This window comes from Uranotaenia lowii, chromosome 2, assembly GCF_029784155.1.
Source record: "Uranotaenia lowii strain MFRU-FL chromosome 2, ASM2978415v1, whole genome shotgun sequence".
Lineage (NCBI taxonomy): Eukaryota > Metazoa > Arthropoda > Insecta > Diptera > Culicidae > Uranotaenia > Uranotaenia lowii.
Genome location: NC_073692.1, coordinates 236,265,191 through 236,290,068, shown reverse-complemented (window position 1 = coordinate 236,290,068; position 24,878 = coordinate 236,265,191). Strand labels below are relative to the sequence as shown.

Genomic DNA, 24,878 nt, shown 5'->3' with positions numbered 1-24,878 from the left:
CCCTTTACCGTGTACATACAAGCAGGGCAGATTAATACAGACAGCGAGACTGATAGGACGACGATTTCACAACCTGGCGACGAGGATGGGATTTTTGTTTAACGCGAACAAATGGTGAGTAAAAAAAAATGGCGAATTCGCTTCGAGTTTGCCATACAGAAATTTGGGAAAAAAGCGAAAAGAGAACAGGAGTTGAATTATATTTCCTGTGCGAGGATATTTTAGGATCCTCCAGTAACGCGCAAAAGTTATATGAAGACTTTCTCGAGAAAACAGAAATTAATTTTCTGTGCGAAGATATTTTTTTGGATCTTCCGGTTTGGGAGAACAGGATTATGTATTCACTTCCTGTGCGGGGATCTTTAGGATCCTCCTGTTGGGATAGAAATTTGTTTCTAGGAGAACAGGAAAACGGATTCCTGTGCGAGGATTTTTAGAATCCTCCGGACGAAAGAAAATGAAGCAATCCTTTGGGAATACAGGAACATACAAATTTCTGTGCGAGGGTCTTGGATTCTCCGGATGATGAACAGGGCAAACATCTCTCATGGATATGAAATTCTTAGTATTTCTAGAGAATCGCACGGGTTATTCAGTGTTGTTTAAAACTTGATACATGAGAAAATATGGGAGAGAGGGAGAAAGGAGAACTGAGTGCGAGCTACGAAGAAAAAAGCTTGGTACAGTGAAAGCTCTCTTCACGCTCCTATAATTTACCCTAGAAAGAAAACACAGTTCACTAAGTGACTGTGTTCCGCATGTTGGGCAAAATTGCCGTCAAGCTGAGTAGTCCATGAGAAGAGTGCAGGAAATTGAGTGACGATTGGTTTGTTTATATTTGGTGTTTGGGAACGCAATTTCGAAATCGGTAAAGTGTTTGAAAATTGAAATATCTAGAAGAAAGAAACGAATCACGGTCTCGAGAAAGTATGGTTATTGATTGTTTGGAATTCTATTCTCATCAACAAGTGCATTTATGAGATCCGTTTGATATTTCAGATGGAGGATGGAAGGCCAATCCCACCGTTCCGGTGCAACCAAATTGAAACCGGTAGATTGGCTAAGGAATGGCGTTCCTGGAAAGACGCTTTGGAATGCTACTTCGCTGCATATGGCATAATGGATCAGCAAACTATGAAGGCCAAGCTTTTGCACCTTGGGGGACCAGCACTTCAAACGGTCTTCAAAAATCTTAAGGACAAAGACCACGTACCGATGGTTTGCTTGGTGCCGAGATACTATGACGCTGCCATAGAGAAATTGGACGATTTCTTCGAGCCACAACACCAGTGCACTTCGGAGAGGAGCAAGCTCCGGAAGATGAAGCAAAGCCCGGGAGAAAGATTTGCTGATTACATTATCCGGTTGAAACAGCAAGTTACTGAATGTGGGTTTGATAAATATGGCAGCGAAATACAGGGTATCCTGACCGATATTTATCTAACGGATGTAGTCCTAGAAGGATGCAGGTCTAACGAAGTACGCAGACGAATTTTGATGAAGGATCTTGCTTTCGCGGAAATCGAAGCCCTGGGTGTTTCGCAAGAAGGTATCGACCAGCAGATTGAGGCCATTTCCAACGACCAGCATCCCAGCGTTAATTACACCGGACAGCAACAATCCAAACGACAAATAGGTAAAATACCCGGAAAACGCTTCCAAGAACGGAAAAGATACGATGATCAAGTTGACTCCAGGATCTGTTTTAACTGCGGGAAAAAAGGGCATATTAGTAAATCCCGCTGGTGTTTGGCAAGGGGTAAAGAATGTCGAAAGTGCCGCCGTTACGGTCATTTAGAGGAATGTTGTCGACAGAATACACAACCTAGGAACCAGAATCAGGTAGGATTACATAAATCACAAAGAAAAACAAACTTTAATTGAAAATGTTTATTCAGGTTCGGCTGGTTGAAGAAAATGTTGCGAAAGAAACTAATTCGAATCAACAACCCGGAAACTCAGAAACACCGGAAAAGGTATATTACGCATTTTATTCCGGGAATGAATCCAACGTGATTCCGTGCACGATCGGAGGCATTGACCTTGAGATGCTTGTCGATTCGGGGGCAGACGCAAACTTAATCAGCGATTCTGTGTGGCATTCGATGAAAGGTAAGCAAGTTAAAGTTAAATCCTCAACTAGAGGAAGCAACAAAATTTTACGATCATACGGAAGGGATGATCCTTTGATCATACTCGGATCATTCTGGGCCAACATTATAGTTGGAAACAAGAACATCGATGCTGAGTTCTTGGTCGTACAAGGAGGACAGAGATGTCTACTAGGAGACAAAACTGCTAAGGACCTAGGTGTTCTGAAAGTTGGGTTAGCAGTTAATCAGGTGGAGAGATCATTGCGTCCTTTCACCAAGATCAGCGGTGTACAGGCGAAAATTCGCATGAAATCGGATGCTGTCCCAGTTTTTCAACCAATGCGTCGCATCCCATTGCCCTTAGAAGCCGCCGTCAGCCGTAAGCTGGATGAATTGATTAAGAGAGATATTATCGAGGTGAAGGAAGGTCCAACAAGCTGGGTATCTCCGCTCGTTGTTGTTGGAAAAGCCAACGGCGAACCTAGACTTTGCCTAGACTTGCGTCGAGTCAATGAGAATATCATACGGGAACATCACCCTATGCCGGTGGTCGACGATTACTTGGCCCGTTTGGGTAGAGGCAAAATTTGGAGCAAATTAGACATCCGAGAAGCTTTCTTACAAATAGAACTAGCAGAAGATTCGAAGGACATAACAACGTTTATAACGTCGCGAGGATTATTCCGATTCAAACGCTTGTGCTTCGGTCTAGCAACGGCTCCCGAGTTATTCCAAAAGGCTATGGACGAAATCCTTTCCGGCTGTCCTGGAACACATTGGTACTTAGACGACGTTATTATTGAAGGTGTAGATTTGAAGGAGCACGACGAGCGCCTTGAAGAGGTACAGTAACGTTTTGCATTGTCGTTTATTTTTTTTATATATCTTGAATTGTTTACGAGTTAATGATTAATAAAATAAAAACCAATGAATTTGTCTGAACTGCAATGTTTTTTTTTGTTTTTAGGTTCTCTCCAGATTCAAATCTCGTGGAGTGGAACTTAATTGGGAGAAATGTCAACTACGTGTAACTGAATTGGATTTCTTGGGCCACACTATTTCTCAATCTGGTATCCGACCATGTGAGAACAAAGTAAAAGCTCTTTTGTCTTTCCGTGAACCTCAATCTGAGCCAGAAGTTCGCAGTTTTCTTGGACTGGCGAATTACATGAATAAATACATTCCGAATCTATCAACCATGGATGAACCCTTGAGGCGATTACTCAATAAAGACATTGCATTTCAATGGGGTTCTTCACAGGCTCGGGCTTTTGATGAAATAAAGAAATCAATGGCTAAGGTGGAAAATTTAGGCTTTTACAAGGTAGAAGATCGTACAATTGTCATGACCGATGCAAGTCCGTGTGGATTAGGCGCGATGCTGGTACAGTTCGACTCCTCAAATGAACACCGCATCATATGCTTTGCCTCAAAATCCCTAACAGAAACCGAACGAAGATATTGCCAGACTGAAAAAGAGGCATTAGCCATAGTCTGGTGTGTTGAGCGATTTCAACATTATCTGCTTGGCAAAGAGTTCGAAATTTGTACGGACTGTAAGGCATTGAGCTTCCTTTTTACACCACGTTCGAAGCCATGCGCTCGGATTGAACGATGGGTGTTGAGACTGCAAGCGTTTAACTACTCAATAGTGCACGTACCGGGCGCAAACAACCTAGCCGATGTGTTTTCCAGGCTTTCTGTGACGACTCCTATACCATTTGATAGAGCAGAAGAAATTTTCGTAAAAGAAATTGTGGAAGGTGTCGCAGAAGCGGCTGCAATATCATGGAACCGGATAAAAGAAGCCTCTAGCAAGGACACTGAAATAAATCAAATAATAAAACAGATATCCACCGGTGAAATCGATACTTTGCCAATCCATTTCCGTGTAGTGTCAAAGGAACTATGTTATGTTCAGAATGTTCTACTCAGAGGTGACCGCATAGTTGTACCAAAAGCCCTCAGAGATATGGTTCTCCACACAGCACACGAAGGTCATCCGGGTATTGTAATGATGAAGAATCATTTACGTACAAACGTTTGGTGGCCAAAGATGGATGCTGAAGTGGAGAAATTTGTAAGAAACTGTAGAGGATGTACCCTAGTTGCTGCGCCGAGTCCACCAGAACCTATGCGCAGAAGTCAGCTTCCCGCATCACCATGGCAATCACTAGCATTAGACTTCCTTGGGCCCTTACCGGAGGGTCAATATTTGCTAGTTGTGATCGACTGTTTTAGTCGATTCATGGAAATTTGCGAAATGAACACCATATCATCGAACGATGTTACCCGCGAACTACGAATAATGTTCAGTAGATACGGAGTACCATCTGTCATTAAGGCAGACAACGCTCCTCAGTTGAGCGCTGAATGCGTAGACTTCAGTAAATTCTGTAATGAGCATGGTGTTAAGATAGTTAATAGTATACCATATTGGCCACAGTCTAATGGCGAAGTAGAACGCCAAAACCGCTCCATATTGAAACGTTTGAAAATTTCCCAGGAATTAGGAAAAGATTGGAGAGCTGAACTTCGTAATTATTTACTTACTTATCATGCTACACGACATCCCACTACAGGTAAATCACCGGGAGAATTGATGTTCGCACGACGAATCAAAACAAAGCTACCATCACTCACGGATTTTCAAGAAGACGAGGAAGTTATGGATCGTGACGCACTTGTTAAAGCGAAAGGGAAAGAGTACAGCGATGGTAAAAGACGAGCTGAAGATAGTACCATTGTAGTGGGCGATCATGTCTTGGTTAAAAGAATGAAAAAGAGTAACAAGTTGGAGACTGATTACGCTAATGAGGAATTTGTTGTATGTGGAAAGCATGGAACGGACACAACAGTAAGATCTTTACTCACTGGGAAGCAATATCGTCGCAGTTCTGCTCACCTGAAAAAGATTCAGCCCAATATCCATACACCAGGTAACAATGGTAATTCCAATGAAGAAACATGCAAATTGCTAGAACCAGAAAATAATGAGGAAGCTAATCACGATATATCAGATCCTGTTTCACAAGCCGCAGAACTTGGAACGAGTCTAACAGCTTCAAAAAGAATTAGACAACAACCTGCGAAGTTTAATGATTATATGCCACATTGACTTTGTATAATCAACTATTCTTAATAAACTCATAATTATCTATTGTTTCATTCATAAAAGTAAAAGGGGGATTGTAGTGTATTGCTTATTATTATTATTTATAACTTCCCTTTGCTACTAATTATATCGTTACGTCATTCTCACCCAGACCTTATTCACGACATTTATGGACGTGTTCTTCTAGACTGGACAGCTTTCCCTTTACCGTGTACATACAAGCAGGGCAGATTAATACAGACAGCGAGACTGATAGGACGACGATTTCACATACCTTATAAAATCGTCTTATATAACTCGAAAAAACAGCATTTACGTACTAAAGTGGAGGCAATATACATACATATTTTTTACTTTTGGCTTATGCGATAAGTGTTGTAAAAATTGAACGATATACAACACCTTTTACCGTACATGCTGACAGTATGCGAGAGAGCGCAAGTTCTGCTCTCAATGCATGCAAACCGTTGCCAGCGACAATATTTGCTGCTTCTCTCATTGGACAGTTAAACCAAATGGACCCTCTGATTTTTAGAAATCTGGTTGCACTGCTAATCGCAGAGAGAACAACAAGGTTGTTTTCTCACTTGAATCCCGCACGCGGGAGATAAATTTGCAAACATGGCGCAAATTTTGTCATATCCGAGTCGGTAGACTTTAACCAACCATTTTTACGATCATTTACTTGGTTTGGTAGGAATTACGATTCGCATTAACATTGTTAACGAGTTGAACTGACATTTCTAATGCGATGTTATGTTTGCTGGGTACCTGTCGTTCAATCGGTTAGCGTTCTACGTTGAGTGTTGGTTCAGTTTTATCCTACCAATCGTTCACTATACCTCACTTTTAGATACGATGGTTTTAGGATTCAAGAAAATAAGTTTGGTTAAAAATATAGCTGATGTACACACTTTAATCAGCGTTCAGATGTCGTTCGCGAACTTGACCAATGACCGGAAATTTCCTGATTGACCGGCTTTGAACTCCAAGCCGTTCGTTGCCCTCGTCCCGCGTTCTTTTTCGCTTCGTTCAGCCGCCGATTTCGCCGATTCGCTTCTTCGCTCTGCGTTTACGGCTCCCATCTTCTTGTTGCCCTCTGGTGGTAGGTTGTAGAACGACCCTTTTTTGAGAGGTCGTTCGCCTGGCTAGCGTGGCTTGGTGAACTGCTTCACCAAGGAGAAACCCTTAACCCCCACGGACAACACTGCAACATTATTAAATTCAATCTACATGAAGATTACTGCGAAATCCTTCGACTGACTAGCAACGCTTACACAAGTTGAAAAAGTGGAATTCCACAGAAGAAACAAAAATGATGTTGATTTTTCAGTACAAAATAGTGAATATTTTGTTTGAATAGTTTGTTTCTTCTGTGGAACTGAGCCTGGTAATTAATACAAACTTTAGGCTAACAACCAACTTACTTACTTACTTAATGTTCCCGCGTCGATTCTCTGGCTCATAGGGCCGCGGTCCCAAACAAACTTAAAAGTTCAAACTTTCTAAACGTAAACGTTACTTAAAAATTCTGCAAAAAATCGTGGATGAGTTTTGAAACAAAGCGAAGCTTTTGAGACTCCAGAGCTGGAGAAATTCAGAAATGACCCCAAACCGAACCAGTTTATTGTCCAATACACAGGTACACCTATTTTTTTAGTTTCCAACTGCTCCCGTTGTGTTGTTGAAGCACCCAATAATCTAAGAGATTAGAAGCTTCCTTAAAGGGGAGATAAGGAATCAAAGCTGGAACATCTAAAGAAACCATGATAGTTACCACCCGATTCAGTTATATTGCTTTAATTAAGTAGAATTATTAAACCAAGTCGGCTCACAATACATATTAGAGTTCTTAAATTTTCTTTCTTCATCAAAGCACATGAGCAGCATGCAAAAATTTATCACAACTCAATTGGAGGTTTTTTTTTTTATTTTATAATGTGGATAAATCGGGAAAAAATCGGGCATTCGGACCGGACTTATCTCTATTTTTTTTGTTTAATATTCGGGCTATCTGCAATGCTTAGCTCAAAGTTTTTCGCTCGGTGTCTGTACACTCAGAAAAATACTATTAAGTAGAGTAAGGTGGGGTAAAAGTACGAGTCGGGTAAAAGTACGTTTTGGGATTATCACAAACGGAGAACAGTAAAATTTAAAACTCTGGCGTGGATTGATAGTGATTTGGACTGCCAACAACCAGCCATAATTTTATTTCGTAGAAATTTAAAATGCTCCAAAAAATGAGGTAAAGTACCTTTTTTGCTTGAATGATGTAATACTTCAAATAACGGCAAACATGTTTGTGCAATAAAAAGTCTGGCTTTCAATAAAAGTTTTAATGTGTCTTTTTAGTTGTTTTTAATCACTATCAAATGCCGAAAAAAGAATTTAATTATTATGTCTCTATTCATCACACTAAACTGTCAACCATAAAAAACCTCGAAGGGGCAAAAGTACGAACTGCAATTGAAGCAAAAGTACGAAGGGTCTACTGAAGTAAATCTGGACGGAAAGTTTTAACTTCTTTTTTGAATGCTCTGGAAAAATCAGCGCATATTTTTGTTTCTACAAGACTTACTTGCGCGAAAAATTGCTCAAATACGATACGAACTGGATTTCGAAAACCTGCTGAATATGGACAGTTAGTAGAGTACTCCAAATTCGCGCAGGTTATTTGCCCATGTATAGGATTTGTATCAGAAGCGAACAAAGAAGCTGCTGCTGTAAGCAGAGATTAATGCAAAATAATTTTCCAGTTTACTTCATGCAAAATTGTGGAATTTTGAATGGTCGTACTTTTACCCCACATCATTCGAACTTTTGCCCCAGAGGTGGGGTAAGAGTACGTTTCGATAACAGGTAGGCATTTTCACTACTGCTATCAAATGCGTCGATCGATTATCTTTGTAATTTTGTAGAAGAGAGAGTCTAAAGTATCAAATGCTGTTCTTGGTTTTTTGGAAAACAACCGGCAAAATTTACTTAAAATAGGATAGCACTAAGGTCGTACTTTTACCCCACCATACTCTATGCCATAAGATTCTCTTATGAAGTGGCGCCATAAGAGAAATCATTGAAATTCATAAGATTGTCTTATGACGCGAATAAATTCTTCAGATGAACACCTTCTCCAATAAGCTTTTGTTGTTTTTTTTTATAAGAGAGTCTTATGAAAATGTCGTGTTTAATGTAAATAGTTCAAGAAATTTGATGGATAAAACTTTTATTTTATTTTTTCAGCATATTTGATCGAAACTATACCATGGCCACACACATAAGCACATAATCACCCGATAATCAACATCCATCCAACACAATTCTTCTTCCTCATCCGGTCCTTTGACCTTGTGCATTTTGCCGGTGATTTTCTGAAAAGTAAGTGAAAGAAAAAGTATTTTAATTCACAAATGTTTTCAGCGTCATAAAAAATAAACTATTACTCAAACTTACCATTTAGAAAATCACTTCTTACTATAAAAAACACTCAATAACTCCGTACGACGCGACGATGGAAAAATTACTGATAGAATGAGTGAATGTGTTCATTATTTTTTCACAATGGCGTTTCTTCTATTTTTCTTACGATAGTATTATGAAAAATGAAAGAATTTCATAAGACTCTTATGAAAAACAATTTTACACTCTAAAAAGCGGTTCATAAGACGCATCTTATGAAAATTATAATAAGAATTTGCCTGAGTGTAGGAATGTATAACCACATGTTCTTCTGTCTGAAATTATTTCCCCCATGCGTTTTGAACTTGACATAGTGCAACCGAATGCTTAATTGAATTACGACGACTCGCCGAGGTGCAAGATCTTTGACGAACTCGGACCGCGAGTACGTGCTGTAAATGTCATCATCGACGATACTGGGTTCAATTAAAATATGGCATGGCGATCTACATTTAACATGTAAAGTAGTGTTATTTACTGCATGTGTTAGATATCGTAAAGAGATTTTTTTTGTCAAAAAAAAAATGTTTGTTAGTTTTTGGTTAAAATATATCTTCTTTTCTAAAAACATTCCTATTACTAGTTTATTTCTCCTTAATGGTGGACCGAACAGTAAATCAATCGACAGGTACGCTCTAACTATACTCGAGTCTGTTTTGCGTCATCAGACACACCAGGTAAACTCCGCATACAGGTGAGAATGGTACCTTCTCAAATACCTGCCTAACACTACAGACCACACGTTTGAATGAATGGTGGCGGGCTGCTGTCGTCAAAACCAGATATTTTATGTAATGCATGCAGCTCCAAATTGGGGCAGCCACAAGCCGTTCGATGGTATGCGTTGTGGCGGTTGAGGTGCCGTCTAGGTATGTACAACTGCCGTGCGTGGCGTCGCTCGTGAAGAGACTCTGTACAAAACATTCATTAATCCATTACAGTACATTCTTGACGCGCGTTCTCTCGGGCTCTTCCATGAGTGGCTCTGTTGTTTTGATTAGGTTTCCCTTTAAAAAAAAGGCATACGCCCTGTTTAGAGGTTTAAATTAATTGAAGTTTCTGTAAGCGGGCACAGGAATTGGTGAGCAAAGACCACTTATAGGTAGGAATAAAAAAAAATTGCAGAACATTTGACACCGTCCGATTTATCGAAAGTGTGATTCAACAACCATGAGTGAGTACCGGAGCGAGAAACGTCTGGCCTATCTTTTCCCCCTTATCGGTGCGTTATCATTCGTTTGTTGCATCTCAACGGCCGTCGCTTGGCACCACTGGGCCTACGTTCTGGACACCTGCGTGGAAACCAACTGCGGATGTATCCTCAATGGCCGCTCGACGCCAACATTTTTCACTGGAGGGCATATTGCGTATTGCCATTGGGCCACCTATGGGCTCGTTTTGCCCATCATTTTCTGTTTCATTTTCGGGATATTCCACGTCTTTCGCGTCTGCTGTGGGAAACCACGGGGCAATCACAGCTCAACGGCCAGCGTTAGGCAGAGGTAAGCAAAGCATAAAACAGGAAAGACAGGCAAAAGTGGGTGGTGGTGGGAATTTTGGCAAGAAACAAACATTCTTATTGGAACTAGCATACTGGTATTCATGGCATTAGGATATCTCAATCTCATGCCCATGAGTCAAATGAGTGTTGAGTGTTGTTCGGTTCAAAACTAGATAACGTAATGCACACAAGAACACATTTCAGATTTCTGATTTCAGGATCATATTTCCGATTTTAAGGTTTAGATTTTAGAATCAGACTCAGATCTCAATTTTCAGATTCAGCTTTCCGGTTTCAGGTTTAGATTTTAGATTCAGATTTAAGATTCCGACTTCATATTCAGCTTTCAGAATCAAACTTAAGATTCAGGATAAGATTTCAAATTCAGATTTCCGATCTCAAGTTTAGATTTCACATGCAAATTTAAGATTCAGATATCAGTTACAGATGTATATGATTCAGATTTCAGATTTAAGATTCAGATTACAGAAGCAGATTTTGTTTTCAGATATCACATTTCAGATTCAGATTCCAGATTTCAGATTCAGATTCCAGATTTCAGATTCAGATTTCAAATTTTAGATTAAGATTTCTAATTACATTGATTGATTTTCGACTGCTAAATTACTTCCAGTCAACTAAAAAAACAAAGACGACTTTTTATTTAAGGTCCAACGTTCCGATTATTATACAATCAACCGCAGGAAATGTAATTTTATTACATCAAAGTTTACGCAACTTTTTAATTTTCAAATTCCCAGTTTTTCCGGTCAAAAATTCAAGGTTTTCCAGAAAATGATCGTCCATTTACGTTGGCATATAGCAACATTTTCAACTTATTTCATTGATTTGGTTATTTTATAACACTCAAATCATTGGACACTTGGACGATCTCGATTCTATTTTAGGATTTTCATCACATTTTATAAAAAGGTTTTCAAAAAATTTAAAAATTATGTGTTAAACAGGATATTCCAATCAATCATTCGTCATGTGACATTATATCATTTTTTGATAAGTTACAGATGCCAAATGTATTACTACAGCTCACACGTCTCTGGGAATTTAAAATTGTTCTGAGGGCATTCAATCATGTAACAAGCTCGTCACAGTAAATTCAGTAAAAATGTGATTTTCAAAAATGTTGTTACACCAAGGTTTTTTTACACTGATAAACTAAAGAAACTATAGTAAACAAAGAAGCGCAATCTGATCCCTTTCGAAATAATGTGCTTGCAACCCTGCTGTAGGTCTGCCTTTAAGACTGCTTGGTTTTGCTCGATTGGAATGGCACTGACAGAAAACCCAAAAATTCCAATCGTAACATTTCGTCTCTTTGTTTACTATAGGCTCGTTATAATAAACGTACAACGTAAAGAAAACCTTGCAAAAAACCGTGTCAATTCCCGAAAACCGTGTAAAAAAAGAGCTTTAAATCTGAGCTCTGAAACTCGAAACAATAAGACATGTAACTTGACACTTAAGACCTGAGACCTGAGACTTGAGACTTGAGACCTGAGACCCTAGACTTAAGACTTGAGACATGAGACCTGAGATCTGAACCTGCGAACTGGTACCAGAAACTTAAGACCTGAGAACTGATACCTGAGATTTTCGACATGACACCTGAGACCTGCACCCTGAGACCTGAGACCGGAGACCTGATACCTGAGACTTAAGGTATGACACCTGAGACCTGAGATCTGAGACCTGAGACCTGAGACATGAGACCTGAAACTTGAGACTTTATACATGCGACATGAGACCTGAGACTTGAGACTTAAGACATGAGACTTGAAACCTGAGACCTGAGACTTTAATTTTTTTTTTTGTTTCGATTATAGTCGTTTTACTATCTTTATGGCATTCGCGACTTTATCAACGTTGCAGTTGGCGGAAAGTTATTGAAAAACTTATCCGGTGCAACTGTGTTCGATGTTTACTCTTGGGCTCGAACTCACGGACATCTGCTCAGGAAGCAACTAACTTACCAACTGAGCTATATCTGAAGCCCACCTGAGACTTTAAACATGAGACATTAGACGTGAGACATGAGACTTAAGATCTGAGATCTGAGACCTGGGACCTGAGACCTGAGACTTGAGACCTGAGATATGAGATACGAGACATGAGGCCTGACACCTGCTACCTGAGATCTGAGACCTGGGACCTGAGACAAGAGATATGACTTAAGACCTGAGGATGAGACATGAGACATACGACATGAGACCTGAGACATGAGGCCATGAAACATGACTCTTTTATTCTAAGATCTAAAAATTCCCCAACTTCAAAAAGATTCTAAGTGTTTTCCTTTGAAAAGGACTTTTCCTCTCAAAAACCGTGTAAATTTGCGAAATCCATGTAAAAAACCGTGTTAAATCCCGAAAACCGTGTAAAAAAAGCCGTGTAAAAAAACCGCGTAAAAACCTTGGTGTAACTATATCTTCAAGTGTCAAGTGTCAAGTTTCACAGAGGATTGTTTTTTAAAACACTAGGTCATTATGACCATTTGTGTGTGGTATTGTTTGATAATCTAAACGTGTCTAAACTTATTTTTAGTGTTTAAAATATCGATAACCGTAAAAATCTAGAAAATAAACCGTTATACATAACTTTATTAATTTTTTAAATCTGTGAATATGAGATTGTAGTACAAGATTCCTTATTTCTTTGTGAATACAAATATTTCCCATGACTATTTAAGGGCAAATTTTGAAAGGTCACAAATCGTGTTTATACGCAGAGTTTAGATGAAATTTCAAATTTTTAAGGAAATTAAAAATGGAACAATGTATTTTTTTTGAAGTAGCCATAAAAAGTTTAAAGAAAACATTTCTAAATCCTCTACATCATACGACGCACTTTATGGATTCGAACTTTGTTTTTAAATATGTTTAGCATGATTTAGTACTATAAAACATTGCAAACTATATTTATAATTTAAAAAAAAAATGATTTCATAATTTAAACAATTAAAATTATTGAAAAACAGATCTATTTTTTATGGCATAAATTTCATAGTTAGGTCAATAAAAATATTTCCTTCAAAAAATAAAGTTTTCAGTGAAAAAAGGAACAGTTCATTGTTTAACATATCGGTATCGAATTTTGAATACGGCGAATGCGCCAACTGTAAACAAATCCAGATAATCACATAAATGCGTTAAACTATTCATTTTACATCCGAAAATATGATCTCCTTTCAATTTTTCTTATTTTAGTGAAGTTAAATTTAATTTTTGAAATAAGGCGAATAGCTTTTTTTATGAGTGTGTAATCCCACAGTTCATTCGCCCATTTCCCCTCAAAATTTCGTCGCGAACAAAAGGGCCAATAGTTATTTCGAGATGGAAAAAGGGCATTGAAGTTTTCGAAAAAAAATTTCCAGGACGAGGAGATGCACAAATCAGTATTTATAAGATCGTTGAATGTGCTAATGTGTTAACGTGATCATTTGGACCCGCTTTCAAGCCGAAATTTGCTTGAATATTGCTTCTTAAATGAGTGATCCAAAAGGCGAATAGTCATTCTGCAATTCAAAAGGGCACTCCAATTTGGCGAATGTACAAAATGAGAGCACCAGTCTGTGGTAAAAGGGCCCACAGTTATATTTATTAATTTTTTGTGGTGATTAGTACGGAAAAGCTATATTTATCGATCGGGTGTTGAAATTAAACCTATCTGAAAGCATTTTAGCGACTTCTTTAGGAAAATGATTGTACGCAGCTAAATAGGAAATTGATTTTATTTTCTGAAACTTGGAATGCGTTTTTCTCAAAACAAAGGTCTTGGCGCATTCGCCGTATTCAAAATTTGATACCGATATGTTTTTATTTTATTTCAGTTACTTGGGTTTAAATTAAGAAAAATAATAGATTGTCAGAGAATAACATATAACATATTTTGTAATGTTTGCTTGAAAACAATCCCTGTATCTGTATAATGAAAACAAATCTTATAAACTTCTGCAAACACATGCTAAGCTGATGCAGTTTACAATAAAAATCTGGTATGCACATGTTTTCAAATCTGTAAAGCCTTTGTTCCAAAAATTGATTAGCTTGATGCTTGGAAAAAAGTTTAAAAAAGCAATAGAAAAAGTGTAACTATTTTTGACATGATTGAAGAACATTTGAAAGCTTTCGGTATCAAAGATTCAAATTCCATTTACAACTTTGTTGAAGAATGCGAATTTTTTTAACGTATGCTTTGAAAAAAAAAGTTATTCACTTTGATTAAAAAAATATTCCAAAATATTATCATTTTTCACCAGACTGTGATAAATAAACTTATAAGAGCCTCAGTTTTCTCAGAAGTTTTAAATACTCGCGGTCTTCGAAAAAGTTGAACATTGGTTTAAGTACCTTAGAAATGTTCTAAAATATTGCTAAAAATTTCTTATGTTAACCTACTTAACTTAAAAAACTAGAGCTAGCAGAAAAAAACCAAACTACATATTTATACATGTCGCCTTTAAATTAGTCCAAATCAGCTCTCAACCCCCGGCAAACCGAAAAAACGTAAATTTGATTGTCTTAGGGGGCATCCATTAATTACGTAACGCTCCTAGGGGGGGGAGGGAGTAAGCTCGATCGTTACGAATTGTGACATAGGGGAGGGGGGGAGGTATGCTCATCGTTACGTAACGATTTTTTCCTTGAAAATTTCAGTTTACTTTATCGCAGCTATTTTGATGTCATGCAATTTTTGCAGAGTGATAAGCAAAACAAAATCAGTTTGAAATTTTTAAGCTTCAACATGTTTGTAATCTTTTCTCTTTAAATATTCTGAGATAGACTCCATAATATGTGTATTGGATATCCGTGAAATAACTGTTGGAAAACCAAATATAAGGTATATTTACCCTCTAGAACTCAATGCAACCTTAAGACGGAAATTTTACAAATTTTTTCTCAATTGATTTCAAAATGCAATTTTGGTTATTCCGAGGAATACTACTAAGTGGAATATTTTTTGCATAACCAGTTATGCTTCTTGAACAAAATAAATAGAACAAGGTAGATCATCAGCTAACAAGCACAGAGCAATTCGTATTAAGACAATCATTTGATTTTATCAGAAAGTTATCATCAATGGGTACTGAGAAGCGATTTGGGTAGATAATAATATTAATAAAAAAATTTATGTTAAAATCTTTTCTTACCTTCGAGAATGAGTATTCAAAAACATGAGAAGATGAGGGGGGGGGGGGGGGTAACTTTCAGCGTTATGTAATTTTCATAGGGGGTGCATCGAAGCGTTACGGTTTGTGACATACGGGGGGGGGGGGTGGGCGAGGGATAAAAAAAGTTCATTTTTTGCGTTACGTTATTTATGGATGCCGCCTTATGCCATCGGAAAGAAATAAGTGAAAATAATCAATTTTATAGTAATAACTAGCTGACCCGGTGTGCTTTGCTACACCTTTCAAAATCAAATGATATTTTCAAAAATAATTCAAATTTTAATTGTTTTATTAGCATAATTTTAAATCCAGTTATAAAATAATTCATAAGCAACCGCTATAAAATGAGAGCTGCAGCTGGAGTTTCTAATTGCAACACAAAGATAACTTAAACAAATATTCTAAATCTTGCGCTATAAATTTATGTTTAAGATCTGATAATTTGAATCTGTCTGGAGGGTCTCAAATTAATCGTACGCAAACAATCTGAATGGAGGTCGTGGTTTTTAATAATCATACCTAATTTTTTCGTTCCCAAAAATCCTCTTATATCAAATATAGTTCCATGGGTGATCAGTTTTTAAGCTTTACAACAAAATTTATATGGAGCCTCCTCCTTTCTTCGCCTCTCTACACTGTAAAGCATAAGGATCTATAACAATCTTAGAAACATATCTCGTAGCCAAGTACTTTTCCATGCCATATTTGTTTCCATTTGTTGGCTTCGTTAGCATAAATTGAGAACTTATGCTAACACTATTGTATTGGGCTCACCTCCCTCCTCCTATGTACCTACTCACTGAAAGGAGAATGGTGTGTCAGATAATCATAGAATCATACCCAAATGATTTTCCATGTTAAGTTTTGTGCGTTTCTCGGATTTTGTAAAAAAAAAAGTCAGATGTAAGCCTCCTCTTCCCTTCCTATATTCCCAATTTTATCATCCTACTGCAAGAAAGGAATTGTTTCACAAAGAAAAATTTTTTTTCTTACTCAAATACTTTTTGATGCCAAACTTGGTGTCATTTGCTCGATTAATTCTCGAGTTTTGCAAAAAAAAAAAAATGGAAGCTCCCCTTTTCCTCTTTATCTCTTTCCGCTGAAAAAAGGTGGGGGGCTTCAATTTATGATAGAAACATTTCTCGTATCCAAATACCCTCATATGCTGAATATGGTTTAATTTGCTCGATCAACTCTCCAGTTATACTGAAAATTGTAAGGGAGACCTTTCCTCCCCCTTTTCATCCACCTCCTTGAAGGAGTCAGGTATACCAAATATTCATAGAAGCATTTCTCGTACCCATATATCGTTCCATACCAAATTTGGTTCCATTTGCTGTTGTAGTTTTTGAGTTATGCTTTAAAAATTGTATGAAACTCCCCTCCCTCTTTCCTTTCTCCCCGCTGGAAGAAAGAAGGGGTCTCAAACAATCATTAGAACATGTCACGTTCCCAAATACCCGCCCATGCCAAATTTGGTCTGATTTGCTTAAATAGTTTTTGAGTTGTGTAAAAAATTATAACAGAGGCCCCTCCCCCCTTTATTTCTCCTTACTCGAAAGAGGGATGGGTCTCAAATAATCATAGAAATATTTTTCGTATCCAATTACCCTCCCATGCCAAATATGGTTCCATTTGCTTTATTAGTTTTTTAGTTATGAAAAAAATATGACGAGGCCCCCTCCCCCTTTCTACTGAAAAGAGGGAGGGGTCTCAAATTATCAATAAAATATTTTTCGTATCCAAATACCTTCCCGTGCCAAATTTGGTTCCAATATCTTGATTAGTTTTCGAGTTATACGAAAAATTGTTAGGTAGCCCCCCTCCCCCCTTCCTATCACCACACTGAGAGGAGGGAGGGGTACCCAATATTCATAGAAATATTCCTCGTACCCAAATACCACCCCATGCCAATTTGGATACCATTTGCTTGATGGGGGCTCGAGTTATGCAAAAAATTGTCTTTTGTTTGGGAGGCCCCTCCCTCCCTTATTGAGAGAGGGAGGGGTCTCAAACCATAATAGGAACCTTCCCCTGCCTCCAATACCCACACCTGCCAAGTTTCACGCAAATCGGTTCAGTAGTTTCCGAGTCTATAGGGAACAGACAGACAGACAGACAGACAGACAGACAGACAGACAGACAGACAGACAGACAGACAGAAATTCATTTTTATATATATAGATTTTGCCGGAAAATTTGCAAGTTTAAAATTTTGCGTGATTAAAAAAATTCAAGGTTTTTCAAGAACTAGAAAAAATCGAAAAAAAAATTCTGTTGTTTTGTATGTTATCATGGGTCTTTTTAACAATCAAATTCAAGGAATTTTTCTTTTAAATGCTTCACTCAAAACACAACTATGCATATTTTGCGGGAAGAACCATGCAATGATAAAGCATTTTAACATTTTTAAAGAATTTACATGGTGTCTTCTATCGTCATAAACACACATAAATTTTATGTTAATTTAAGTCACGAATCAGGTTATAAATCAGTTCATTCGAAATTTTTGCAAATTGTCAAACGAATCTTGATACATTCAAGCTCTAAAAAGTGCAATTTGAAATTTTCTATATAAATTATGACCAGTAATCGAAACAACTTAATTTTCTGAGGATTTAGAAAAGAAATAGATCTGGACGCCGTGATGGATAGAAGATGGTTGCCTTTTTAACTCAGCAAATTTTTAGCGATGTCAAATTTATTATTGTTAAGCTACAAAAAAACATCGTGCCGTGCGTAAAGATGATTCTCTTAAATTAACCACTATCACAGGAAAATTATAATATAAGCATTTTTTAACATTTCCAAATAAGCAACAAAGAGTTCGGGATTCCAAATTTAACTTTAATTTGATATATGATTGATATTTTTTTAATAATTATAATATCGTGCGATACTTGAACAAATTTTAAGAGTCTTTCGGAATTTCTCATCTTATTCTTCGAGGCAGTTTTTATTTATTTCCTACATCTATTTGGCTTAACCTCTGTTACATAGCTGGCCAAGTGGGTATTGGCAGTTTGAGCTCTGGGTTCCGGTTAAATTAGTGAGATTTTTTAAACGTAATTGAAAAGAGATCAGAGTAGGTACACACCAAAAAATTATCAAATTTACACGAGCCAGAAACGCTTGGAGACCTAAAGTTTTGTGGATCTATATTGAAGGTGACTTAATTTTACATCGTTTCGTGTCTAATTTTCAAGCGCATAGAGTAAAGTATTCCTCGAACTCAAATTTATATCTTGAATGATGTAAATTTATGTTCGTTTAAACGCAATGAAGGGTAAAAAACATCAGTGTCTGAAAACCAGTGATTGAATTTTGCTGAGCATGAATTGATCAACCTTCTCTCGCTCACTGCTTTACTCGGAAGCAAAGGTTGCTTTGAGGCAGCGAAAACGACAAAACCGATGATGCATACGCTCTCAATATAGCCCGCCTTCAAGAAGCAGTATACATTCGAGGCAGCGGATCCAAAAAACCAAACGAATGGCTCTCTCTCATCTCCTGTTAAGAGCTTGAGGGAAGCGAATTCAAAAGGCAGAGCGAGCCCGAGTCTCTTCGTTTGTGCCTGGATCGAGTTCATTCGGGGCAGCAAACGAATAGTGTCTCTCAGAGCAGATCCTCCTCATGGGGGAAGGTTTGAATGAATGTATATGTATCGTCTCTTGTATAGCTATGCGAGGCCTCAAAGTGTGTATTTTGAATGCCTCTGATGAGAAAATTGGTGAGGATTTCAATCACTGCTGAAAACTGAAATAAAATAGTAAACAAAACAGATTTCAATTCATGCAATCAAATGCTTGTTTTCGCCGTTCTTGAATTTGTGAACTTCAACAATTCTGGTGAGTAAACTTCTTATGAGCAACGCTATTTTTATGCCTTATAATTCCAATTATTATTTTCAGGAAAGGAGCAAAATGTCAGTCCGGAGAACTCATGCCTCACAAAGTGTGCTGTTATGAATCATGGTTTTGGAAAAGGTATGCTAAGTTCTTCCGCCTCCATGGTCTAAAGATGACCATGATCCAGATCCTGCCGGATCTTCTATCGAATTTCATGAGAAATGCGGAATCATTGATAGTTTAAATCTGGTTAGTATAATTCGATCAGTTTTGCCTGTGTATTTTTAACGATTTATTTTGTATACAGCTTCCGGTCGGTTTGACGCCAAGGCAGTGGCCCACAAATAAAAAAACTTCTTACTGACAATGTAGCCGCCTGCATCCTGAATCGATTTATTTATGCACAACAAAATGGGACTAATTTCGGTTAGAAGTTCATTGAGGTAAATGAGTTTTGTGAAAAATAGCGGAAGTGATAATTACGGCGCGGCGCGTTATAATTCCTTTTTGATGCTTTTCAAATTAAAAATTTAAATTTGATTAAGGATAACAATTTTAGCAAAGAGACTAGTTCTTCAATTCAAAGAATCAAATTCGTGACTCGATACTTTTTTTTATTTTTGTACGGGATTTTCATCCTTTGGGATGATTCATCCCTATTTGACTCGATATGTGTTAATTTGTGATTTTTAAAACAAACTATGCTAGGACCAAATCTGAAGTTTGATTTTACAAATTTGTACATCTGGTTTTAAATCTACTATTCAAATCTTGTTTCATGTAAATCTCATTTATCATTTTTTCATCATGTAAATATTCATGAAAACGGAATTCCACAATTGCTTACTTCAAACACAAACGTTTGCTAATCTCATCCATTCATCATCAATTGAGGTAGGTGTATCTCAATTTATCAGTTAAAGCAACTTTAATTGAGTTTTTCTTAGCCAGATTCCGCTACAGCGCTTCCATCGTGTTGTTTTGCTGTTACACATAAACAAAACAAACTCCGTTCCGAACAAAAATCAGCGCAGCTCATCCGAGAAATCAATCGTTCGGCGACGGGTTCAAGCTGTCTGCGGCCAAGTGCACCAAAATTATCGATTACTTTTCGATCCGGCAGATTCCGGAATCAGTGCTGGTCGAATCGAAATTCAAGAATGGCTTTGAGGGCGCGATCGACCGGACCCGGCTGGCTTATCAAATCACCCGACGACTGTCCAATGAAGGTAACCAGTTTTCTCCAAATGCGACAACAACCAACACCTGCGAGCAAACCGTTGAGGAGGACATACAGCAACGGAACAACCTGAAAAGTGCCAGCCATCGGAGGTGAATAATGTCAGTGACTCGGCTACAGATGTGGTGCTGTTATCAGTGAGGTGACACTGGTTCCGGCACTACAGCATCGATCTCGACTTGCCAAGCGCACCATAATGTGCGCCAATCTGCGCGAGTGGGCCTTTTCAATTACCTGCAAAACCAAACTGGACAAGTAAGAAAAAATTTAGATCCGCCAGAACTCAGTGCCAGTGTTTTACAAAAAACATCTATGTACCACAGGATTAAGGCCGTGATTTATCGACGTGAATACGGTCACAATTCCGTGTTTCCCAATTGCATCTGGACCCAAACGAAGCGAGTCGATTTCAAGAAGGTGATAAACAAAACCCCCGAGCTTGAAGATGACGAGCGGACCGAGTAGAACGAGGTGCTGGATTGTCATTTCGAAAAGATTATTGTACAGAAGTGAACTCAAACGACTGCCCTGAAGAAAACAAGGTTGAAGATAAAAAAAAACTAAAAACCAAGGAGTACAGGTAAATTTATGGTTGAATAAAAGTGTTCAAGAGTTTTAAATGTATTTTGTTTTCATTTACACAGGAATGTACCGATACGTTGGGGTGCGTCAAACGTTGAACGTTGTACCGTAACCAGGGGCACCTGAAGTTACTCCTTCAGGCCTGCAAGGGAGAATTGAGTGGAAACTGGATCCGGAAAAAAGGATTATTTTACTGGTGAGTTGGCATGGAAACTTGTGTTTTCGTTAGTGTCGCGAATGTGGTTCTTAAAAAAGCAACAAGAGATAGTTCAATGAGTTTGATTATCAATGAGATACCGTGAGCATACATCAAGATCAATAAAGTTTTTAAATTTAAACACAAGTGGCTTTCTGTTTATATCAAGAAATTTTGAGTACGAAGCATAAGTTAGTAATAAATGTAGCGAAAATGTACATGAAACAAAATTGTAAATGTAGAATTACATTAAATATTGAAATTAAATTTGAATGGAGATTTACATGCAATGAGCTGGGTCATTATATATATGTAATGAGTAGGATAATTACAAGTAATCACCCGATTCCCTTCTACCCATGTTATTTCATGTAAAATTACGTGGATTTTTGTAAGTGTGAGATTGTTCAATTGCTACAATATATTTGCCCAAAATTTCTCGAAAAACAAGATTTTAAATAGCCACAGTACCAACTGTAATCTACATAACGAAAGTAACTTCAAAGCAACTGTTCTATCTATTTTTTTCTGAGTATAGATACCACAGATATCAAGTATTAAACAATGTTGCGTATCATTCACTGTACCGTAAAATCTGTGGTAAAACTTTCGTACCATATGCATTGCATAAATAAGGGCGCTATAATGTGCGATGAAGGGCATAAACATGTAAATTGTATATATGACCAATGGAACACGAAAACGCCTATGCATATGCAACAATAGGTTTAACAATGTATCTATAGAATTGAATAGATTAGATAGATTATCGTTCCATACGTCTAGGCATATTCTGCCCTCAAACGAGTCTGTCGATGAAGTTGTTATAGAACTATAAATACCACAGTTATTACTGAAACCATTATCCTTTTTAAGGCTAAACCAAGCATAATGGGTACATACAGAACAAGTTTGTATGGCCGAACATTTTCTGAAATCATTTCGCTAAATTCAATATCATAAAGGTATGCACGCTCAAATGTAACACCGTAAACATAAATTTGAAATATTGAATAAAACTAATTTATAATGCAAACTAGAGTTTGGTAATAATACGTTCTCTGTGATAATACGTTAAAGATGACAAAGCTCCCTATTGGATTCCAGAATATATTTTTTAATAATATGCTAGGAATGGTTTTATAGTCACAGAAATTATATTGCGATTTGTAATATTCAGGTAGCCTAAGCTGTCGGAGACATGAATTTTTATCTAAAAATTTATGTTTCCGGAAGCTTAGTTCAACATAATATTACAAAAGGCAATATAATTTCTGTTGCGAAATTTATGTCAAAAAAGACGTTTCATTTTTGTGCGTCAAATTTGACAGAAATTTACATCATCGATTATATAAAATTATGTCGAATAAGTCATAAAATTAATGGCTGCGAATTTATGACTTCAAGCGTTTCTGTCTTCTGTGGTGTAAATTTAGGTCAAAAGTGATGCTTCAATTTTGTGCATCCAATTTGACGTAATATTACACCAAAAAATTAATAGTGTGTAGTTTATAAATTTCCCAACTTCACAGTTTTATTTTTAAACTGATTTTTTCATCTGATCATAATGAGTGTGTGTTCAGCCTCAGCCAAATCAATTCAAAACAAAAAGACGACATTATTGAGGTAAGCAATTTTATAACTATAGTGAACTCATTTATGAAACTGTGTTAACGTATAACAAAATTACAATCCCTGATGAAGATCCTATAAGCATTGAAAGGTTGGATCTTAAATAAATAGTCGTCTTTGCTATTACAGTTGATTGATAGCCGAAAAGTGTATCTTTCTAAAAACGATTTAAGATTCAGATTATACATGTTGATATCAGAATTAGATTTCACACTTTAGATTCATATTTTCACTCTGATTCCACATTAAAATTTCAGATTTCAAATGCCGATTTCGGATTTAAATTCAGGTCTCAGGTCTCTGTAGATTTAAATTTCAGGTTCCCCATTCAGATTCAGATAAAGGATTAAAATTTCATAATCAGGTATTAGTTTCAGATTTTCGAAATATAAGATTCTAATTAGAGCTTAAATTTATACGTCAGTTTCATATTCAAAATCCTGCTTTGAAATAGAGATAATAAATCAGACAAGAGATTGATATTCAGAGCACCAATTTGTTTCAAAATCAATTTTAAAAAACACAGGCATGAGAAAATCCTGGTCCTTTATATGGTACATTTTTTAAGGGATTATTATTTAAAATTAATAAGGCAAAAAACTCAAAAATTGCTTTAAATCCAACTTTCTTGTTTTCTATAGGTCTGGGGAGCTGATTGTAATGACAACAAAAACGGACGTTACCGATGAAGATGACATCAGTCCTTACTACTGGATTCCGTTGAGCATAATCAGCAGCTTTATGGCCCTATTTACGCTGGTTCATGCGGCCATGTATCTGGATGGATTTTTGTACAGCTGCAAACAATATCGTAACGAGCTGATCAAGTACATGCAGGCCAGCGGTCAATTGGTGGCTGCCATCCAGGGTCGTCTTTCCTGTGCTTCGGTGTTTGACTTTATGGATTACTTGCATCAGGACGTTTCCTGGGATCGTCGCCGCGAGGGAAGAATCGATACGGCAGCTGCGTTGATCATCGGAATCATTTGCTCGTGGACATGTGTAGCCATGTGGATCTGGATTGTGGTTATCGCGGCAAGGCGTGCTCGAGCAAGTCGTCGCGTCAGAATTTAATTCTTAAGTAATGCAGATTCTTCTAAACACTTTTACTTTTAAAAAACGCCCATTTAGATTTAAGGATCATACAATGATGTTGATTACCATTAATAAGTATCATATGCCATTACCCGGAGAACCGAAAGTACTAGAGTGCAAAACGTTTAACCTCTTCGACAACGTAATATCTAAGTGCCTTGACATTTCATCACATCAACCATGCTAGAATTGTAAGTTTTAAAGCATTTTTGAAAGCCGAGCACAAACTGAACAGATCAACAAGCGTAAGGAAATATGTAAAGATTCATTTCGATCTTCAATAAACTCAAAAAACAGAAAATGATCGTTTTTATTATTAGAAACAAAAAAACATTTGTTTAGCAATATTTTCATCAAATTCAGAATAAGTTCATGCCCAGTATAATCTCGGACTCAAACTAAAAAAACATTATAAATCTGAATTCTTAATTTACTAATTAATTTAATCTTATCACTATGAACCAAATTATAAAAAAATAATCAGCCGTGTCGTTTGGCTCTAATCTATGACGAGTTCCGAAAATAGAGAAGTCATGATTTCATTATTTCCGTTCATAATTGTATAGAAATTACGTCCCGCATCCCAAAAAACTTTATCTCAAATAGTCAAAACGATACATATACCCTCCTAGAAAATGTGATTGTTTTTGTAAACGTAGATATGATTTCAAACTTTACTTCGATAACAATAAGAACAAAACATGAACGTTCATGTGAATAAGTGATGGTATATGGAAAGGTGAATGAAGGTTAAAACAATTTACTTCAAGTTTATCAATAATCCTTATACTGTTCTCGAACCATAACGCTTAGCGTTCATGTCATATGTCAAACTCACGTAAAAAAAGACCGAAACGTGGGTCAGAGGTGCCAGATGGGCTGAAAAAAGAAAATTCAGTACGGATTGATAAAAAAAATCTTCTAAATATATT

General features: G+C 37.1%; 2 protein-coding genes across 2 annotated transcripts; both read left to right on the top strand.

Moving 5' to 3' along the window:
* The first annotated feature begins 394 nt into the window (after nucleotides 1-394).
* Nucleotides 395-5,211, top strand: LOC129742426 (uncharacterized protein K02A2.6-like). Its single transcript, XM_055734324.1, has 4 exons — nucleotides 395-927; nucleotides 1,000-1,842; nucleotides 1,899-2,936; nucleotides 3,061-5,211. The coding sequence occupies exons 2-4, from the start codon at nucleotides 1,000-1,002 to the stop codon at nucleotides 5,209-5,211; spliced, it is 4,032 nt and encodes a 1,343-aa protein (XP_055590299.1). The 5' UTR covers nucleotides 395-927.
* A 4,328-nt stretch (nucleotides 5,212-9,539) lies between these two features.
* Nucleotides 9,540-24,878, top strand: LOC129744404 (uncharacterized). Its single transcript, XM_055736910.1, has 2 exons — nucleotides 9,540-10,166; nucleotides 23,493-24,878. The coding sequence occupies exons 1-2, from the start codon at nucleotides 9,835-9,837 to the stop codon at nucleotides 23,923-23,925; spliced, it is 765 nt and encodes a 254-aa protein (XP_055592885.1). The 5' UTR covers nucleotides 9,540-9,834; the 3' UTR covers nucleotides 23,926-24,878.